Source organism: Epinephelus moara, chromosome 12 (genome assembly GCF_006386435.1).
Source record: "Epinephelus moara isolate mb chromosome 12, YSFRI_EMoa_1.0, whole genome shotgun sequence".
Lineage (NCBI taxonomy): Eukaryota > Metazoa > Chordata > Actinopteri > Perciformes > Serranidae > Epinephelus > Epinephelus moara.
The window spans coordinates 40748191-40767828 of record NC_065517.1 but is presented as its reverse complement, the minus strand read 5'-3'; the positions used below and the strand labels follow the sequence as shown (position 1 = coordinate 40767828).

Sequence of the window (19638 nt, the reverse complement as noted above, 5' to 3'; positions counted from 1 at the left end):
TTTTTTTAGGTCGGGCCCTACTGACTATCAATGAGTTGTAGACAGACCGAACAACTAATCAATTAATCAAGAAAACAGATGACAGATTAATCAACAATAATAATAATAATAATAATAATCTTTGATTGCAGCTGTAATAAACAGTGGGGGCTATTGAGGTGCACTGCATTATTTTTGCACAGGTATTTCAGATATAACACAGGTATATCCTATTTATAACCTGAGATTCATGTGTGATCAGAATCAGAAACACTTTACTGATCCCTGGGAGGAATTATGTTACATTACAGTCGCTCTGATGAGAATATTAGAGGTAAAAATAGGTATAAAGTATGAAATATGTAAAAATAAAATAGATGCATTAAGCTACAATGGTAACACTAGTATGTATATCTAAAAATATAATATATGCATAATGTGCAGAGAATGTAAAATGTGCAACAAATCTGAAAATATGCCTTATGCTATGTTACAAAGTATAAAACTAGTATGTAAGGTTTAGAAATATAAAAATACCTGTATAACGCCACAATGTACAACACAATATATACATCAGTAGGAATAATAATAATAAGTATAAACAATATGTGCAACATATGTTAAATATACATTTAAGAGAGTGGTGTTGTTGGTGAGAACAAATAAGAATGCTGAAGAATACTGCACCGTTGAATAACTGCACAGAGTGCTGCAGCTGAATTATTGCATCAATTATTGTTCACTTAAGAGTGTTACAAATATTTATTAGGCCGTTAAGTCCCTGTTGCAGTTGAAATATCATAAATAAATTATGTAATCATAACTGCTGACAGGTAAATTAAGTCCAAGTGCCAGTCTGTTGACTCAATGTGTCTGACAGTCTTATGGAGGAGCTGTAAAGTTGGAAGGCCACAGGCAGGAATGACCTCCTGTGGTCCTCCGGCTGAGGCGCTCTGTGGGACACCTCAGGCAGATGAGTCTATCAGTGATTAATAACTGTATCTAAAACTATTCTGTCAGATGATAAAATATATTGTGATATAATACTTAATCATCAAGACCTTCCTCCATGCTCAGGATAGTTTACCGATCTCAGGGCAGGATCGTATCCCATCCGAGCATCATTATGCACAGACGTTCCCACACATCGCTGCAGAGGACAGCAATGGACCCTGATACATAGTGCTCACACACAATGGACCCATAAATCAGGCTGCTCCCTATAAACACTGTGGTGTTCACACTGACAGCTCCCTCGTATGGGACACACACGTTGACAACCTCTGGTGTACGCTACAGCAGAGGACGTGCTTTCTGAGAAGGCTTCGACTTTATGGTGTCAGCAGTAAACACATGTTTTTATTTTACCACACGATTTTAGAGAGTGTGATCCAGTATGGAGTTCAGGTATGGAATGGAGACCTGTCAACACAGCTAAAGACTAAATTCAACCACAAATAACCCTTCCACAGCTAAAGACTAAATTCAACCACAAATAACCCTTCCATTAAGATTCCTTTAAGGTCATTCTGAATGATAATAATACACATTTTGTACTACCATGATACCACGATATTTTCTGAGACAGAAAATCTGATGCCATTGCAAGCCTACTTTTTCAGCCTCTATATGAGGAATCTGTGCTCAGGGAGGCACAGAAGACAATAAACAACCCAACACATACTGAACCCTGACTGGTGTGTGTTTATGTGTGTATTCAGTATGACGCAGGACTAAAAGGCACAGAGAGGCAGCTAATAACTCTGGAACAGTCTGCCTGAGGGTCTTAGGGGCTCTATATCTGTTCAAACTCTTAACTGTAAGCTTGAGACACACCTTTTTACCACTGCTTTCTCCTGAAACTTATTTCTAAGTGATGCTTGTTTTATCTTGTCTTAGGCTGTAGTTTTAACTGACTTTTACTTTATCTTTACCTTTTCAAGTGCTCCCCCTCCTCTGTAGACACATTGAAATCGAGGCTGAAGACCCACGTGTTTTCTAAGGCCTTTGATTATCCTTAAGGTTTCTGTTTTATCTGTTATATTTCATTTTCAGATCTTACTATTCTGTGCTTTATTTTCTTCTTTACACATTAATTTGTGCATGTTTTGGGTTTGTTATGTTGTTTCTCTTACATTTTGTTGTCACCATGTTATTTTACTTATTTTATTGTACTGTAGTACTTAAGTCGAGTCAGTGTTTTTAAAAGTGCTTTATAATTATTATATTTTTGTTTTGCTTATTTGCTATCATTATTTTCTTATATGATTTCATCACATTTTTTCGCTTATTACAAATGCTTTGCTTGTCTTTTATGTTCAGCACTTTGAGGTGCATTATAAGCATGAATTGTGCTATATCAATAACGTTATCATTATTTGTTCCCTTACTATAATGCAGAGGTTGAGCTTGTTGAATCATTATATCACTGATACTGCACTCAGTTTTTAAACAGTAACATTGCTGTGGCATTTAAACTTGTGTAGAAATTGCAAAAGACACTACTAAGTCCTGGATGTTGCCCCAGGGTTCACATACCTCATGCTCTGAATTCTCCTGTCCTCCACTCTTGCCCACTTTGCCTGACTTAGGGGACTCCTGCAGGAAAAAAATAAGTTTTAAGCACTTAAATCAACTTGACATTAACAGGTTGACAACATCAGTGAGCAGCCTCAGTGAATGCCGCCATGCAAAAAACTCCCATCTAAATATAGCATCCCTGCCCACCCAGTCTCACACTACTGTTTGAATACACTGGCAAGTCTGCTGCTAGCTAGCTAACGGTACTACAGAGTCAACCGCATTCACACGACCCCGGCTTTCTGCTTTATTAACACACACAAAGAGTTTATTTAACACCTACAAACACACACACATCGTAACAAGCGTGTGTATTGACAACATATAGTCTCATGCCTGAATAACGGCTCCATATTGAAATAAAGCAGCGCAAGTGCTAACATGTTGGCAGAATACCGTTAGCGGCTAGCTGGTGATGACTGCAGGTTTGCTAACGACGGGACACTGCGCTGATTGCTATTTTAAACCTCTCGTTATAACGGCGGGTTTATCAATAAATACACCCGAAATCGGCTCCTGCAAAGTTTATTTCCGGTCGTTATAACCTGTTAGTTATTTCCAAACTCACCTTGTCCTTTTTCGTTTTATTCGGCATTGTACAACCGTAGCCGCCCTTGCTCCCCTTTCGGATACTCCACAACCAAAACCTTGACAACTCTCAGGGCACCAAACTGAAAGGCGGTTCAGCCTCTACTCGCACTGTGATTGGCTGCTGGCTGTCACATGATCCTGACGTCACAGAATGACACGCTGAGAGATTGCAGGGCGGTGGGAGCCCCCTGTCGGTGAAAGTGGGCTATTACACCCATACAATGTGATTACAGTGGGTGATGACTACACATGAGATCACTGAGAGGAGGACATGATGAAGCATACTCAACATGTGCTCCTTAATCAGAGATACTTCATTGATCCTCTGGGTGAAATTGGGCCACATTATTGCTCTCATACATAAGCCATGAATAGAATACTGAATGGACCAACCAGCCAAAATGTCACTGTCTAGGAAGAGACTCAAAGTGACCACTCATACCCCTTTCCCACCAACATGGAACCAGTTACATTCTGGTTTCCACACCTAATTTTGGGGGCGGCAGTAGCTCAGTCCATAGGGACTTGGGTGGGGAACCGGAGGGCCAAATAACTACAAAAACGGGCCAAACAACCACAAAGTGACACAAACCTACAACAAAGTAACACAAAGCAACCACATGGAGACACAAAACAACTAGAGAGAGACACAAAACGACTAGAGAGAGACACAAAATGTCTGAAAAAGGCTCAAAATGACCTTATGGAGACACAAAACAACCACAAGGAGACACAAAATGACCAAAAAAGATATAAAATGATCTTATGGAGACACAAAACGATGAAAAGGAGACACAAAATGACCAAAAAAGACATAAAATGACCTTATGGAGACACAAAACGACCACAAGGAGACACAAAATGACCAAAAAAGATATAAAATGATCTTATGGAGACACAAAACGATGAAAAGGAGACACAAAATGACCAAAAAAGACATAAAATGACCTTATGGAGACACAAAACGACCACAAGGAGACACAAAATGACCAAAAAAGACATAAAATGACCTTATGGAGACACAAAACGACCACAAGGAGACACAAAATGACCAAAAAAGACATAAAATGACCTTATGGAGACACAAAATGACCACAAGGAGACACAAAATGACCAAAAAAGACATAAAATGACCTTATGGAGACACAAAATGACCAAAAAAGATATACAATGACCTTATGGAGACACAAAATGACCACAAGGAGACAAAAAGATATACAATGACCTTATGGAGACACAAAATGACCACAAGGAGACACAAAATGACCAAAAAAAGATATAAAATGACCACAAGGAGACACAAAATGACCAAAAAAGACACAGAATTATTTTAAAGAAACACAAAATCACCTCGATAAGACACTAACTGACGTCAGAGAGATCCAAACGACTACAAAAAGACACCAAAGACAACCAAGGAGACACAAAATGACCACAGAGAGACACACAGTCACCACAACATCTGTGTGCCAGTTGCCTCACAATCTGCCCATAATAGAGGAAGAAAAACAGACATAAGTATGTGAAAATATGTCCGTTTTGTTACAATGTATAACACAATATATCAAAAGAAAATATAAGAAATATGTACAAACATGTGCATCATGTTGTATTCATCAAGTCCATGCATACATGGCTTGTATAAGACATGCAGGTCTGGCCCCATGTCACTGTCAGCTCTATGAAGGCGTAACAGGCCCTATATTTATGATTCAATCAGATTATTCAGTCAGAATTCTGAGCCAAGTTTTTATTTTATTTTAATTTAATTTACTTATCTGACCCAAAACCACGATCACATGACGTGGAGCACAAACATAACATACAACAGGCCTAATAACCAAATGACGTCACACAGAGTGGCTGAAATACAACACACACAAAGGAAGCACAGTCTGCAAAAAAAGCACCTATTAACAAATAACTTGTGGCTTATCTGTAATAAATGACTTTAAACATAGATCGGCAGTTTGATATGATACTTATCTCCTAAATGATTGTCAGTACAGATGATGCAGATCCTCTGGTGTCTGTCCAGCGGTTTGGGGAACTCTGGTGTTGTTTGTTCTAATGTTCCAAGTAGCCTGTCTGTGTTTTTGGTTTCATGCAACAGACACTTTTCCTGTCTGTATCTACTCACTTTCTGAGGATCCTCTTTTATGTTAATATACTCACTGGCCACTTTATTAGGTACACCTATTCAGCTGCCTCTTGTTCCAACCAAGGTGTGCAGAAGAGCATCTCTGAAGCAACAACACCTTGTCCAACCTTGAAGCAGATGGGCTACAGCAGCAGAAGACCACACCAGGTGCCACTCCTGTCAGCTAACAACAGGAAACTGAGGCTACAATTCACACGGGTTTTCTCACCAAAACTGGACAATAGAAGATTGGAAAAACCACATTCAGATGGAAGCATGGATCCATCCTGCCTTGTATCAACGCTTCAGGCTGCTGCTGGTGGTGTAATGGTGTGGGGGAGATTTTCTTAGTACCAACTGAGCATGGTTTAAACACCACAGCCTACCTGAGTATTGTTGCTGAGCGTGTCCATCCCTTTATGACCACAGTGTACCCATCTTCTGATGGCTACTTCCAGCAGGATAACGCACCATGTCACAAAGCTCACATCATCTCAAACATGACAATGAGTTCACTGTACTCCAATGGCCTCCACAGTCACCAGATCTCAGTCCAATAGAGCACCTTTGGGATGTGCTGGAACGGGAGATTCTCATCATGGATCAACTGTGTGATGTCATCATGTCAATATGGACCAACATCTCTGAGGAATGTTTCCAGCACCTTGTTGAGTCTGTGACACCAAGAATTAAAAAGGGGGTCCCACCTGGTACTAGAGAGGTGTACCTAATGAAGTGGCCAGTGAGGGCATGTTTATTTTCTCAGTCTGACACACCAAAGAGAATGACAAACATTGCATGGAAAGCTTGCTTACGCAGATCCTCAATGGCCGTTATAATTCATAATGAACCACAGATATTTAATTGGGTCATCGTGGGTAAAAAATCAGCTGTGGTTTTTCTGAATTAACGAGATAATGATCTCGTTAATTCAGAAAAACTAGGCACAGTTTTTCATGTAAAAAATTTTTTTCAGAATTCTGAGACAATGATGTTGTTAATTCAGAAAGTAGGGCAGTTTGTTTTCCAGGAAAACTTTTCTCAGAATTCTCATTCTGATGTCATTAATTCAGAAAAACAACTAAACTAAGTTGCATTGAAATACTCAAATTATAACTCACAATTTTTTTTAGCAAACTGCTCTCTGGCCCAGGCTTCTTATATATTAATATATGCTGGGTTTTATTTAATCTTCTACACCAAACTGAACACACGAGACGGTCATTCACAGAGTTGAAAAGCTGCATCATATGAATAAGTCTGAGAGTTCATCTGCTACTTGTAGATCAGTGAAGATTGTGGTGTATATTTATGTAGAAATATTTTTTTCTCTTTTCTTTTTCTTTGTTTTTTAAGAATTATTTATGCATTGTTATTTATACATTTTTATATATTTTTTTTATTTAGTAATTTTTTCCCATCTTGTGTATGTACATATATTTTTATTAACACTTGGTGACACTGTTTGTTAGAATAAAAAGTTCAATAAAATATTGATGATAAAAAAAAACGTTCTCTTCCTGTTTTTTTTTTTTTTTTATACATTTTTAAATATCTATTTTATTGGCAGTGAGAAGATTTACAAAAGACAATTACAAATACTTTACTTCACACCTGACATTTATATCAAAACAAAATCAAGCGATTAAAGAAAATAAAAAGATAAACATGCAAAAAAAAAACCCCCACAAAAATCATTAAATAAAATCAAAAATAAACATCCAGGTTCAAGTTAATTTTCAGATTCCCCATCAAAAGCCATCTCGAATATCTGAGGGAATATGTTACTTTTCTTTTACTGTCTCAAAGGATCGATTGCTGACACCAAACAGAACGATGCACAGCAGAGAACAAGTGGCAGGAAAGGTAATACTCAAGTTATACACGTGTCTCACAGAGAATCTTGTTTATGAGGTCTGATAAAGTCAACCCACCTTGGGTCACACAGCTTTCTAAAACATTTGAGGAGCCTGGTAAATCTGTCTTTGAATGCAGCAGCTCGGTGTTGCATCACTGCCATCTACTGGTACATTACTGTCACCTACAAGGTCTGGTTTTCCCACTGTATGGTATTCAAATTCCAATTTCCCCAAAAAACAGGTGTCCACAGGTGCAAATAATCAGATAAATCATGTCTCCGGTGAACGTGCTGGACCACTGTCACACTGTCATGATTACTGGGACACTTAAAGAGCAGAGTCATCGTTTGGTGATTAGTAACACCTGAGCTTCTCCTGCAGTGACGAGCCAAAATGTCTGCTGTACTGTTACAGTGATGAAGTGGGTAACACTGAGGAGATGTCCTTGAATTAAACAATTCCTTCTCTTATTCTCATTTAATTTTTTTTGAAAGATTCCCGTCACCATGGCTATAGTCTGGAAAAAAGAAATGTCAGTATTGTGATGTTTATCAGCCACTGTTCATGTCCTTGAAGACGCCCTTGTGATCCTGTCCTCTGTGAGACATTGGTAGAGTCCACCCTGAGGTCTGCACTCAATTAAGGATGATCATTTCAAGTGTCTCCATCATCCACAGTGTCTGGTCTCTGGTCTTATCTCCTCAAGAATGCCTTTTGTTTGTTTGTTTGTTTTTGTCAATTAGTTTTGTTGCGGCTGAGCTAGTTTGAGATATTGTTATGCCAATATGACATTTGTATTGTTTGAGTATTTGTCCCTGTTTTGAGTGAGGTATATTGTCTTTATTATTTTTTTGTTTCTGTTTTTGTGATGTGGAAAAACTAAAATAAAATGATGAATAATTTGTATTTATAATGAGACAAAAAATAGAAAAAACAAGAAAAAAAGAAAAGAAAATTTTGACAATTTTTTTTTTAACCCAACCCCTGTCAATAAAAAGAGAAAATGATATATACTTTTGACATAAATGAGCAAGAAAAAAATAACTACTGATGTTATGGTTTGAGCGTTACAGCTGTTTCTTTTACACATTTTTTAAGCAGATAAAAATTCAATGTGACTATGAAAAATAAAAGATGATCAAAAAACAGTTATTTTGTGTTTATTAAAATGTATTAAGTATATGTAAGTATTTGTGATATTGAGTTCACAGCTTCATAAAACAATCATCAACGATTGAACACTGAATTCAATCAGTCTCATTAAATCATTGATAAATGTTATATTTGCTACATGTTGTATCAAATAAAAATCGCTGGTACCATCCTGTTCATTTTACTACACAGCTTGAGGACACACAATTATTTGGATTTTTTCCCCCACTTATTTTCATTACTTGCACCAATGGATTTATGTGTTATAAATTCAGCCATTTTGCAAATTTCAGGCTGATGTACTAGAGAACTACAGCTATGTCTTAATTATGTTCACACAATGGATTTATTTAAGCCCCTGATATGTTGTAAATTTTGAGACCTGGAGTGACATCACTTTGCTTGTGCTGCTTTCAGGTGTGTTTCCCAAATATTCATACCTTTGAACTCTGAGCAAACTGGTGCAACGTCTTTCAAAAGCATGGGAAAAAGGCAATGAGCCACTTGGTAAGAACTGTCCCACAAATCACAAATATATATATATATATATGTATATACAAAAAAAACCTAGGGAAAAAAGAAAGACAAAAGTTAGGAGAAAAACTAAATTTATAATTCTTCTTTTAAAATCATGCTCCATAATTATAATTTTTAGGCACTCTCTCAAAGTCTGTTACTTGTTTTTAACTGTCTCTTTTCATTGCTCACTGCCTTCTTCCTCCTCTTTTTTTGTTATTTTTTTTAAACAAGCCAATTTGCTCAGGTTTCAAAGGGTTAAGGAAGATGGAGAATATACACATAAGCTGATGTAGAGAGAACTATGACTGTATCTTGTGGAGTTGTGTTCATACAAACAGGGTGTCTGCAGCTTCTTAAAAAGGCTTAAATGTCAAAGTTCAGGCCTTACAAGTCATTTAAGTCTTACATTTTAATTTGTGAAACATTTTATCTAATTTATCTTTCAGTTTCTTTTTATCAAAACAAGTCATGATCTTGTAACTGACAGTCCAAATTCCTGAGTATAAAAATCTCTTAACAAACCACTGAACCTGCTTCATACTTATACATTATTCTTAACCTTCTCACCTACTCTGCATGGGACCACTTATATATACACATTATTTCTAGACTGCATATTGTTTTCTTAATCAATACTTGAATGAGGAAAAACCACTATTTGAACAAAAATCTGTCTTAATTAGTTAAAAATCATCTTGAAAAAGTGGTAAAAAAGCATTAAGTTTAATTGACCAATACCTGTTGACACCCTGACACGGTGCTAATTTCACTCTACTGTGCTTTAAATGATTTAACTGAAGTGGTGAGCTGTGATGTCTACCTCCATCACTTGTCTTTAAGCCCCCTCTATGTTATAAACTTATAGAATCAGTAAGACTGAACGAAACTTGACTTGTTAACATGGTAAACCTTTATTTTTGGGTCCCACCCCTTTTCAAATAACAGTATCAATTCTGATATATTTACAGTCAAAGTAAGAACACAAACAACATCGGAATGTCAATAAATACAAAAGAACAAATGCATTGATTCAACCCAAGTTACAAAAAGTGACAACTTAAAAAATAAACTTCTAGAAGGAATGAATCTGAACTGCTTGTAGTCAATGCGACGGGAATAAGAGTGAACTTGGTCAAAAAAGGGAGGCTGAGGGGGAGGGGCTATTCCAGGCTCTTTTTTTTTTTTTTTACAACATTAAACTTTTAAATTTTATTTAACACTACTTGTGGACGCTGGCAGGCAGCAGGAAGTGGTCTTAGTCCACCTCCTCCATCCTGGATGTGTCGTCGTCCCCTTCCAGAGGGGGCATGTCCTCGGTGGGAGCAGAGGTGACTTCATCTGGTGTCAGATCGTCCTCATCGATACCTGAAACAGAAAGGAAGCACAGTGTGAGGCATTGGTTGATATGTGGCATAGTCAATGTATAAGACGCCACGACAACTTAATATTTACTCACCAAGACCCAGCTTGATCATTCTGTAGATGCGGTTGGAGTGGGTCTGGGGGTCGTCCAGAGTGAATCCTGAGGACAGCAGAGCGGTCTCAAAAAGCAGGATGACCAGATCCTTCACAGACTTGTCGTTCTTGTCAGCCTCTGCCTTCTGCCTCAGCGTCTCCACGATGGGGTGGTCCGGGTTGATCTCCAGGTGTTTTTTAGCAGCCATGTAGCCCATGGTGGAGTTGTCCCTCAGAGCCTGGGCCTTCATGATCCTCTCCATGTTGGCCGTCCAGCCGTAGGTGCTGGTGACGATGCAGCAGGGGGAGGAGACCAGGCGGTTGGAGACTGTGACCTGTGGAGGTTAGCCATGATTAATACCATTTTCTACCTTACAGCGAATAACACACTGTAAGTTATGTTTCATTTCTCAGTCTCACCTTCTCCACCTTCTTCTCCAAGATGTCCTTCATGATCTTGCACAAGTTCTCAAACTGAGACTTCTTCTCCTCCTGCTTCTTCTTCTCCTCCTCATCCTCGGGCAGCTCCAGGCCCTCTTTGGTCACTGAAACCAGGTTCTTGCCCTCGAACTCCTTCAGCTGCTGGACGCAGTACTCGTCGATGGGCTCGATCATGTAGATGACCTCGAGGCCGGCTTTGCGAAGGCGCTCCACGAAGGCAGAGTTAGCCACCTGGTCTTTGGTCTCACCTGAAACACAAGGCAAAGTTGTCACACATTTAAATAAGCACTTGAGAGGGATAGTTCAGATTTATGAAGTGAGGGTTGTATGATGTACTTCTCCAAAGTCAGTGCATAAAATACAGTAGACGGCAGTTGGCAGGCCCCCAGTTTGGAGGCAGCAGTGCCAACACCAAAGCTAAGCAACGTACTGCTGTGGATGGGAGCGGCAGCAAAACTTTTTTTTTTTTAAGATTATTTTTTTGGGCTTTTGCCTTTAATTGACAGAGAGAGTGAAATGGGGGAGAGAGAGAGAGAGAGTGGGGGGATGACATGCAGCAAATGGTTGTGAGCCAGAGTCAAACCCGCGACTGCTGCAGCGAGGCATCGCCTCTGTATATGGGGCGCCGGCACTATGCACTACGCTACCAACGCCCTGAGCAGCAGCAAATCATATTTTAACCACCAGAAAAACAAAACCTGTATCTGTTTAAGTGTCACTATACTAAGTACTCTCACCACTTCACTTCTTCCAACAGGGAAGCCTTTAACTGCTTCAATTCCCCATCTATGCTCTTGTTAAAGCTACCAAACTCCATTGACAAAACCAGTCATTTTGGCTCGCTGAACACAGGAGCTGCTGGTTTACCTCGTCCTCGATCAGTTAGTCAGTTTGTGTTATTATGTGACCTTGGTGAATCTGAACTAACCCTCTAAAATGCCAAACTCGCACAATAACACAAATAAAATAACAGATTGAGGCAGGGGTAGACCAGCAGCTCCTGTGTTCAGTGATGTTAAATTACTGTTTTTCTCAATGGAGTCTGGCTTTGAAGAGAGCAGTACAACCGCTTCAGTTCACAGCTCAGAGATCGCTGTGTGACGGCAAGGTAGAGTGAAAATATACAACTATACGATATATAAAATTATACAATAAAGATATTAACTATACAAAAATATATTTTTGGCAGATACATAGATGAGGGAAGGTGATGTTAAAGTTTCTTTATGCTTCTGCGTACACTCGACGCAACATGCACGCAGTCGCTGTGTGCATATCATAGTATCATAGCGTCCTGTTGGTCTATGTTGCTATGCAATTCCCCACCAAAGCGCTTGGGGGCGCGGCGTTCTTTTATACACCTGCCTAGACTCTGTGACGTCTATGGTCGCTGCTCATTCATTGTTTTATCTTCTGGCTTTGCTCTAGTCACAGTGAAGATGGCGACCGAGAGAGAAAGACTGTTGCTGGAGCTCGAAATGATCGACACTGAACAACAAATGTTACGATGACGACCAAGAGAGAGGCGACTGCGCTGATGGTCTGTCCACCCGTTGAATGGCTCGAGGCAGACTATGGGCGAATATGTGACGCTGCAGCAGGAAGTGAAACCTTGTGAAATGCCGGAAATGATGTAGTTTGAAGGACCAATCATAGCTCTTGCGGTCTGCGTTGGGTCTGCTTTGCCTCGACGCATGGTTACAATTTTTTGGAGGTGCACGTCGCATCTCTGCGTTGGTCGCAGAGCAACGCAACGCCTCCGCAAAGCCCTCTGCGTCGTAAGTACGCAGTAGCATACACCTTGCTTTAGGGGAGTGCATATTTGTTTTGTATCACTGGGTGGTGCTTGGACTGTAAATAAACTGGGTTAATTACTTATTAATCTAGTTGGGCGGTGAACAGACTGGGGATAGTTGTATATTAGTTGTAAATAAATTTGGGAATTTATTGAAGTAACATATGAGTTAAAAGAAGAAATGTAACAAAGGGGTGGGGACATAGGTTTTACTTCCACCTACTCCATCTCGGGCAATTATTTTTGCCCTTTAATTGACTCAAGTCACCTCATTTTAAAAAAAAAATAAAAAAAATTCATTGACAGTTTATAGATGAATCCTCACCAGTGATGTAGTAGATGTGTTTCTGGGTGTCCTTCATGCGTGTGACGTAGTCCTTGAGGGAAACCATCTCGTCCCCAGAAGCTGAGGTGTAGTATCGCAGCAGCTCAGACAGTCGCTTTCTGTTTTGGGAGTCCTCGTGGATGCCGAGCTGAAAGACGAACAAAACAACATGCCATTGATTCAGTCAGCGATTTATCTATTTCATTTAATTCACTTATTCTGCTAAATAAAATTACATTACCTCTTCATTAACTATATATACATATATATATATAAGAACACTGAAATTGGTCGTCATGTGTGATCATTATTAAACAGTGGGTCCATTTAAACAGAAGGTGGCAGTGAGGAGCACCAAAAAAGCTTCAAAGCAGCTTTTCATTAGGACAATATGTCCAAAGGATCAGACAGATGGCTGCTGGCTAAAGGGTCAGAGGAACAAATGGTAATCATGAACTACAATTCCAAAGGTTCTTGTCAGCAGAGATGAGCTCTATTCTGCTATAATTCAGATTACATTTGCCAAGACATATGATGACATTTACTAAGTATAAGCCCAAGGCACAAGTGTTCTACACAAAGGGGCTGCCGACAGTTTGAATGTGACGAGATTAGGAACACCAGCAGTGAGGACACTAACCTTGATGTTCTTGGAGAACTGCTCGTAGTACTTTTTGTAGTTGTCCTTGTCCTCGGCAAGTTCGGTGAAGAGTTCCAGGCACTTCTTGACCAGGTTCTTGCGGATGACTTTGAGGATCTTGCTCTGCTGCAGCATCTCTCTGGAGATGTTCAGGGGCAGGTCCTCAGAGTCCACCACACCCTTGATGAAATCTGACAGGACAGATGAACAACTATTCAGCAATATATTCAATTTTTTGCTGGGGTCTGTACCAAACAAGCATGTAGTCTTATGTCTGGAATATAATTTAAAGGTCAGGGCGTCTCTGTAGCGCCACAATTCTTTATCTATAACAACACATTGACATTTCACCTATATCAAAAAATAGCAGCTCCTACAGTTTTGATATTACACTTAGCCATATTGTAATTTCTATGATATTTCAAGTGGCTGTGCAGCCCTACTGTCGAACCCAATGTGGTTGTGTTCAACAATAAAACATCTTCAATCTTGGTTTTCAAACTATGAGCTTATTGTTTGATTTATGAGTTATTTTGAAGCGACACTAGTGATTCCACATTTAGGTTAATACTCACTGAGGTACTCCGGGATGAGCTCATCGCAGTTGTCCATGATGAAGACCCTGCGCACATACAGCTTGATGTTGTTCTTCTTTTTCTTGTTCTCGAAGAGGTCGAAGGGAGCGCGACGAGGCACGAAGAGCAGAGCGCGGAATTCCAGCTGACCCTCTACTGAAAAGTGCTGTGAGATAAAGGACTGATTAGGTTGATCATATTACTTTTACTGATGTGTTTATACATTACCAAAAGAAAATTACAAGACCTACCTTGACAGCCAGGTGGTCCTCCCAGTCATTGGTAAGACTCTTGTAGAACTCGCCGTACTCCTCATTGGTGATGTCGTCGGGGTTACGGGTCCACAGGGGTTTGGTCTTGTTCAGCTCCTCCTGGTCGATGTACTTCTCCTTGATCTTCTTCTTCTTCTTCTTTTTGTCTGACTTGTCGTGGTCGTGGTCGTGCTCCTCATCTGATCCGACATCCTCAATCTCGGGCTTGTCCTCATCCTTCTCCTCTTCTTCATCCTTGTCCTTCTCCTTCTCCTCCTCCTCTGCCTCGTCGTCACTCACCTCCTTGTCACGCTCTTTCTCCACCTGAATAAAAAAAAACAGAACTCGGTTACTTGTACATGCTTTTTGGATTACTTAATCAATCCAAGTAAGCTGATGTGTATTAATTCATCGAAGCAGCTTGAATGAGCACTTACAAAGAGTGTGATGGGATAGCCGATGAACTGCGAGTGCTTCTTCACAATCTCTTTGATTCTTCGCTCCTCGATGTATTCTACCTGGTCTTCTTTCAAGTGCAGGACCACCTTGGTGCCACGCCCCATGGGCTCAGCTGTACGGGGGAAAAAAATGGGTCAATGCAATTTATAAATAATCCTCCACCTCCTATACGTATTACCAATTACCAAAAAAAATTAAATCAAAGTAATCATCTTCTTTTTACTTACTGTTGTCCACTCTAACTGTGAATGAGCCTCCAGCGGAGGATTCCCAGGCGTACTGCTCATCGTCATTGTGCTTGGTGATGACCGTCACCTTCTCAGCCACCAGGTAGGCAGAGTAGAAACCCACACCAAACTGACCGATCATGGAGATGTCGGCTCCAGCCTGCAGAGCCTCCATGAAAGCCTTGGTGCCAGACTTGGCGATTGTGCCCAGATTGTTGATCAGGTCGGCCTTAGTCATGCCGATACCCGTGTCAATCAGGGTCAGGGTGCGTTCCTCTTTGTTGGGAATGATTTCGATTTTGAGGTCCTTGCCACTGTCCAGCTTGGAGGGGTCAGTAAGACTCTCATAGCGGATTTTGTCCAGGGCCTGGAGGGACGGAAAGCCATAAATTTAAATAACTGCATCCTGATTTGTTAATTCCTTATTATCAGCACATTACTATGTATTATAGCCACAGAAAAAACAATACTTCCCCTCAGAACAATATGATGATAATGAATGAACTCACGCAGGGTTTTTCACGAATGCACATGCTCTGGTTCGCAGTTGTATTTTGGACTCACTAATGCACACGATCTGTTTCGCAAATGCACACGCTCTGGTTCACAAATATAATTTTTATGCAAACTTGTAACATAAATTCAGAAATGCACACGCTCTGCTTTACAAATATTATTTTGAGGCACACTAATATAAAGTCACAGATCATGCGAATCGCTGAATGTGCATTTACAAACTGCTTCTCATTTGTGAACCTCTCTACATTTGTGAGAGAAATCTGTGTGGTGAATTTTGAGACTCCCCTGACGTAGCAGGTCAACGAACGTCACCATTGGCTGATAAATCTGTCAATCCAATTTATGATTCTGATTGACAGATTCATCAGTTAATCAGGTGTGTTGGCTTTCAGCCAATCGTATGGCTCCTTACATTTTCTCCACACTTTTAAACCAATCGCAGAGCTACTGTTATGTGCGCATGCGCAGTGCAGTTCAAACAAGATGTGCTAGACTGAAATGGTGGACAGGAGCCATGGTGGAAGAGACATGGATCAATCTCAACCTGTAAGTAACACATTTATCTTATTATCCCCTCGTTGTAAATCATGCAATGTTATTGAATTATAATGAGTTGAAGCGTTCTGCTTAGCCAAGTAACATGTTTGAATGAACATAAACTATGAATACACCCTATGTAAGGAGCCATACGATTGGCTGAAAGCGAACACACCTGATTAACTGATGAATCTGTCAATCAGAATCATAAATTTGATTGACAGATTTATCAGCCAATGGTGACGTTCGTTGACCTGCGACGTCAGGGGAGTCTCAAAATTCACCACACAGATTTCTCTCACAAATGTAGAGAGGTTCACAAATGAGAAGCAGTTTGTAAATGCACATTCAGCGATTCGCATGATCTGTGAATTTATATTACAAATGTGCCTCAAAATAATATTTGTAAAGCAGAGCGTGTGCATTTCTGAATTTATATTACAATTTTGCATAAACATTATATTTGTGAACCAGAGCGTGTGCATTTGCGAAACAGATCGTGTGCATTAGTGAGTCCGAAATACAACTGTGAACCAGAGCATGTGCATTTGTGAAACACCCTGTGTGAGTTCATTCATTCTGAGACTGATCTGACCCCATAGAACAAGCTCAATAAACATGTATGACACAACATGAGATTAAGGAAACGATTTTAGACTAATGCTGTGACAAACTTACATCTGAGGAGTTGGAGATAATCTCCCTAAGGAAGATCTCTTTATTGGAATAGAAAGTGTTGATGATCAGGGACATCAGCTGAGCTATCTCAGCCTGGAACGCAAACGTCTCAACGTCCTCCTCCATCGGTTGGTCGTGCGATTCAGGCATCTACGCAGAGGGGACAAATGACTATTTATAGAACATGCATAGATCATGGAAAACACATGCAGTCACACAAAATAAATCCTACCATTTCCTTCTCTCTAAAACACAGTGCACCAAGGCCTACTCAGTTATTTTAATTGGCTTAGTAAGCAGTAATGCGGGACACTTTTGCATGAGCAAAGTCTGATTCAATGGTTTCACTTTTTCTTGTGTATTTATTTGCAGTTATACCAGCCTGCATGGACCTGTGCGCACCATCGTGCTCATTGGTCTGTGGATCGGCTGCAGCACAGTGAGTCACAACACTGTCACACCTACAACAAGCACTGCCAATTACCCTCGGGTAATCTGCTCGTAAATTACGTTATAATATCATCACTACCACAAACTACCAGGGTCTTTAACTACCTTAGAGTTGAATCAACACCTCTGACACAATCTCAATTATTTATTACATCGCTGTTCTGTTAATCAGTTTCAGTTAACGCCAGTTATCTGAAGTGACAGTGAGGTAGGCAACAGCAAAGACAGGTAAGCTTGTATCACTTGTGCTGGCAGGTGGTGTGACAGACTGTGCAGCTCTGCTCAGCGTTCCACCTGCCTATAATCCATCTTTGGTACATGAGACACAATCCACCTGCCTCCACCATTACGCAAGCAACATAATATGCATTGTAGTTTCTGCAAATACAATAAGAGGGTATATGTGGAGCGTGTAAAAGGTTATTTTTATAAATCTAGATTGTCTAAAACTGATCTCAGTGTTAGGTTTTGCAATCCAGACTTCAACAGAAAGGTGAAACAGTGTTGAGATACTGGTTTTCAGCCCATAAATGCAGACAGACTGTTGCAGTGTATTTATAAACCCTCTTCTCTTTATAAATTCTCTCCTGCTGCAATTGATATGAATGGTAATTGGCTGATCAGAGAGGAGTGTGTGGCTGGGATTACCCATCAGCATCAGTACAAAATGACTCCCTCTGCTGGTTTCCCACATGAATTGCAAGTTTCTAGAAGGTACCAAGAGGCGAGCAGAACTCTCTAGCAGTTTCTATAGGAATCGAAAGCTCCTCCTCTTCATCATCATCATCTGAGGAGAATCTGTGAATGATCACCCTGTGCTTCACTGAGCTTGCACTGATATCACTTTGCATGTGCATGGAGAAAAATCTGATTTAAGAAATGAGGAGATCTGATTTAGGTTAGTTAAACTGAGCGCCTGCTTAACATAATTCCTGTCTGACAAGTGCAGCAGGACTGCACGGTGCGGTCCATGTGGCTGCTGCCATCACCCAGGTTTAACTGATGCAAAGGAAACGTGTGCGGGAGAGTTGCCAGGTTCATGTTGGAGAAAGTTTTGACAGGTGCAAATGACGCTGGCATGACCTGGACAGTAGCTCTGTCACCACCTTTAGTAACACTGATGTAAAAATTTAAATAAAGTGGCAGGCCTTTGGGTTTAGTGTTATCATAAGCTGATTATAACACAATATACATGAAGGAGATTCACTCAGTCATCAGTTTGCATCGAGGAATGTCAGTTTATTTAATATTAAATTCAGTTTCGATGGTCAACGGTTAAGCTAACGTTTTAGCTGTTAGCTATGGTATTTAATTAAGCTAATATTAGCTAACATTAACCGCGAATGTCAAAGTGTGCGGCGTATTTTATCCAGACATAATTTGATTTAATTTAATTACCTTGGTCCTTAGTGTGTCGAAAACTCCAGAGTTAAATGAGCAGGGGTCTCCTGTTAGTCGTAGTCCACCGGGTTACAGACAGACGTCCAGCGCTGACAGGAACTGTGCCGCTTTTCTATCCTTTCCGAGCATTCGAGAAATCCTGACGCGAGCTTCCAGAACCATCTGGAATCCTCCTCGCGACAGCTCGGTGCTGGCCGCTGATTGGCGCAGCGGGCTGTCAATCATTAAGTGTGTCCCTGCCTCTCTGTACTGTACTGATGGGGAGGAGGCGGGACTAAAGGAGGGGAGGATGAGTGGAGTGAGGAGGACCAGCATGAACCATGCGGTGTTCACTGAAGATTCCAGAACACTGAATAAAACTAGAAATGAACATGATAATGAGAGTTACTTCATTTTATGAATGAAACTTTTAAATCAATATAGGAACCAAAAAAGGTGGGGAAATTCATCATGTAATCATGGGCGGATTATGAGACAGTGGGCCCCCGGGCACGGATTTACAAAGGGCCCCACCACCTCATGGGAGCAAGACACAGTCTCATTGTAGTTGTTCTGCATCTTTTTGTGTTTTTGTGTGTCTCTGCCATATTTTTGTGTATTTTCTTTAGTTGCTTTACGTCTCTTTGCAGCTATTTTGTGTCTCCTTGTAGTTGTTCTGGGTCTCTGGAGTAATATTGTGTCTTATTGAGGTCATTTTGTGTCTCTCCAAGATAATTTTGTGTCTCTTTTTTTACTCATTTTGTGTCTCATTGTAGTTGTTCTGGGTCTCAAATCATTTTGTGTCTTATTGAGGTTATTTTGTGTATTTTTTTTTTACTAATTTTGTGTATCATCGTGATTGTTTCTGAGCTAATTTTGTGTCTTACTGTCTTTTGTGTCTCCATGGGGTACTTTTGTCTTTTCTTTAGTTATTCTGTGTATTTTGTAGCCATTTGGGTCTCTGAAGTCATTTTGTGTGTTATTGAGGTAATTTTGTGTCTCTCCAGAATATTTTTGTGTAGGTGTCTCATTGTGGTTGTCTTGTGTCTCTTTGAGGTAATTTAGCATATTCATTTTTAGTTATTT

The 19638-nt window shown here is 40.1% G+C and overlaps 2 protein-coding genes across 3 annotated transcripts in view; both read right to left on the bottom strand.

Annotated features, from left to right (window-relative positions):
- ppp2r5cb (protein phosphatase 2, regulatory subunit B', gamma b) overlaps positions 1–3232 on the bottom strand; it is a 45130-nt gene extending 41898 nt beyond the window's left edge. For both annotated transcript variants that reach the window (XM_050057469.1, XM_050057471.1), the window contains exons 1-2: positions 3128–3232; positions 2518–2577 (exon numbers count right to left, since the gene is read on the bottom strand). In XM_050057469.1, the coding sequence (XP_049913426.1) occupies positions 2518–2577; positions 3128–3154 (87 nt within the window). In that variant the 5' untranslated portion in view covers positions 3155–3232. The remainder of the gene's footprint in view (positions 1–2517; positions 2578–3127) is intronic.
- A 6489-nt stretch (positions 3233–9721) lies between these two features.
- On the bottom strand, positions 9722–18724 carry hsp90aa1.2 (heat shock protein 90, alpha (cytosolic), class A member 1, tandem duplicate 2). The gene is made up of 11 exons (XM_050057451.1): positions 18571–18724; positions 16723–16872; positions 14989–15355; positions 14740–14873; positions 14303–14626; positions 14052–14217; positions 13477–13667; positions 12837–12984; positions 10696–10964; positions 10277–10610; positions 9722–10185 (listed from the first exon to the last, which is right to left on the bottom strand). The coding sequence occupies exons 2-11, from the start codon at positions 16870–16872 to the stop codon at positions 10076–10078; spliced, it is 2193 nt and encodes a 730-aa protein (XP_049913408.1). The 5' UTR covers positions 18571–18724; the 3' UTR covers positions 9722–10075.
- Positions 18725–19638: the final 914 nt, after the last annotated feature.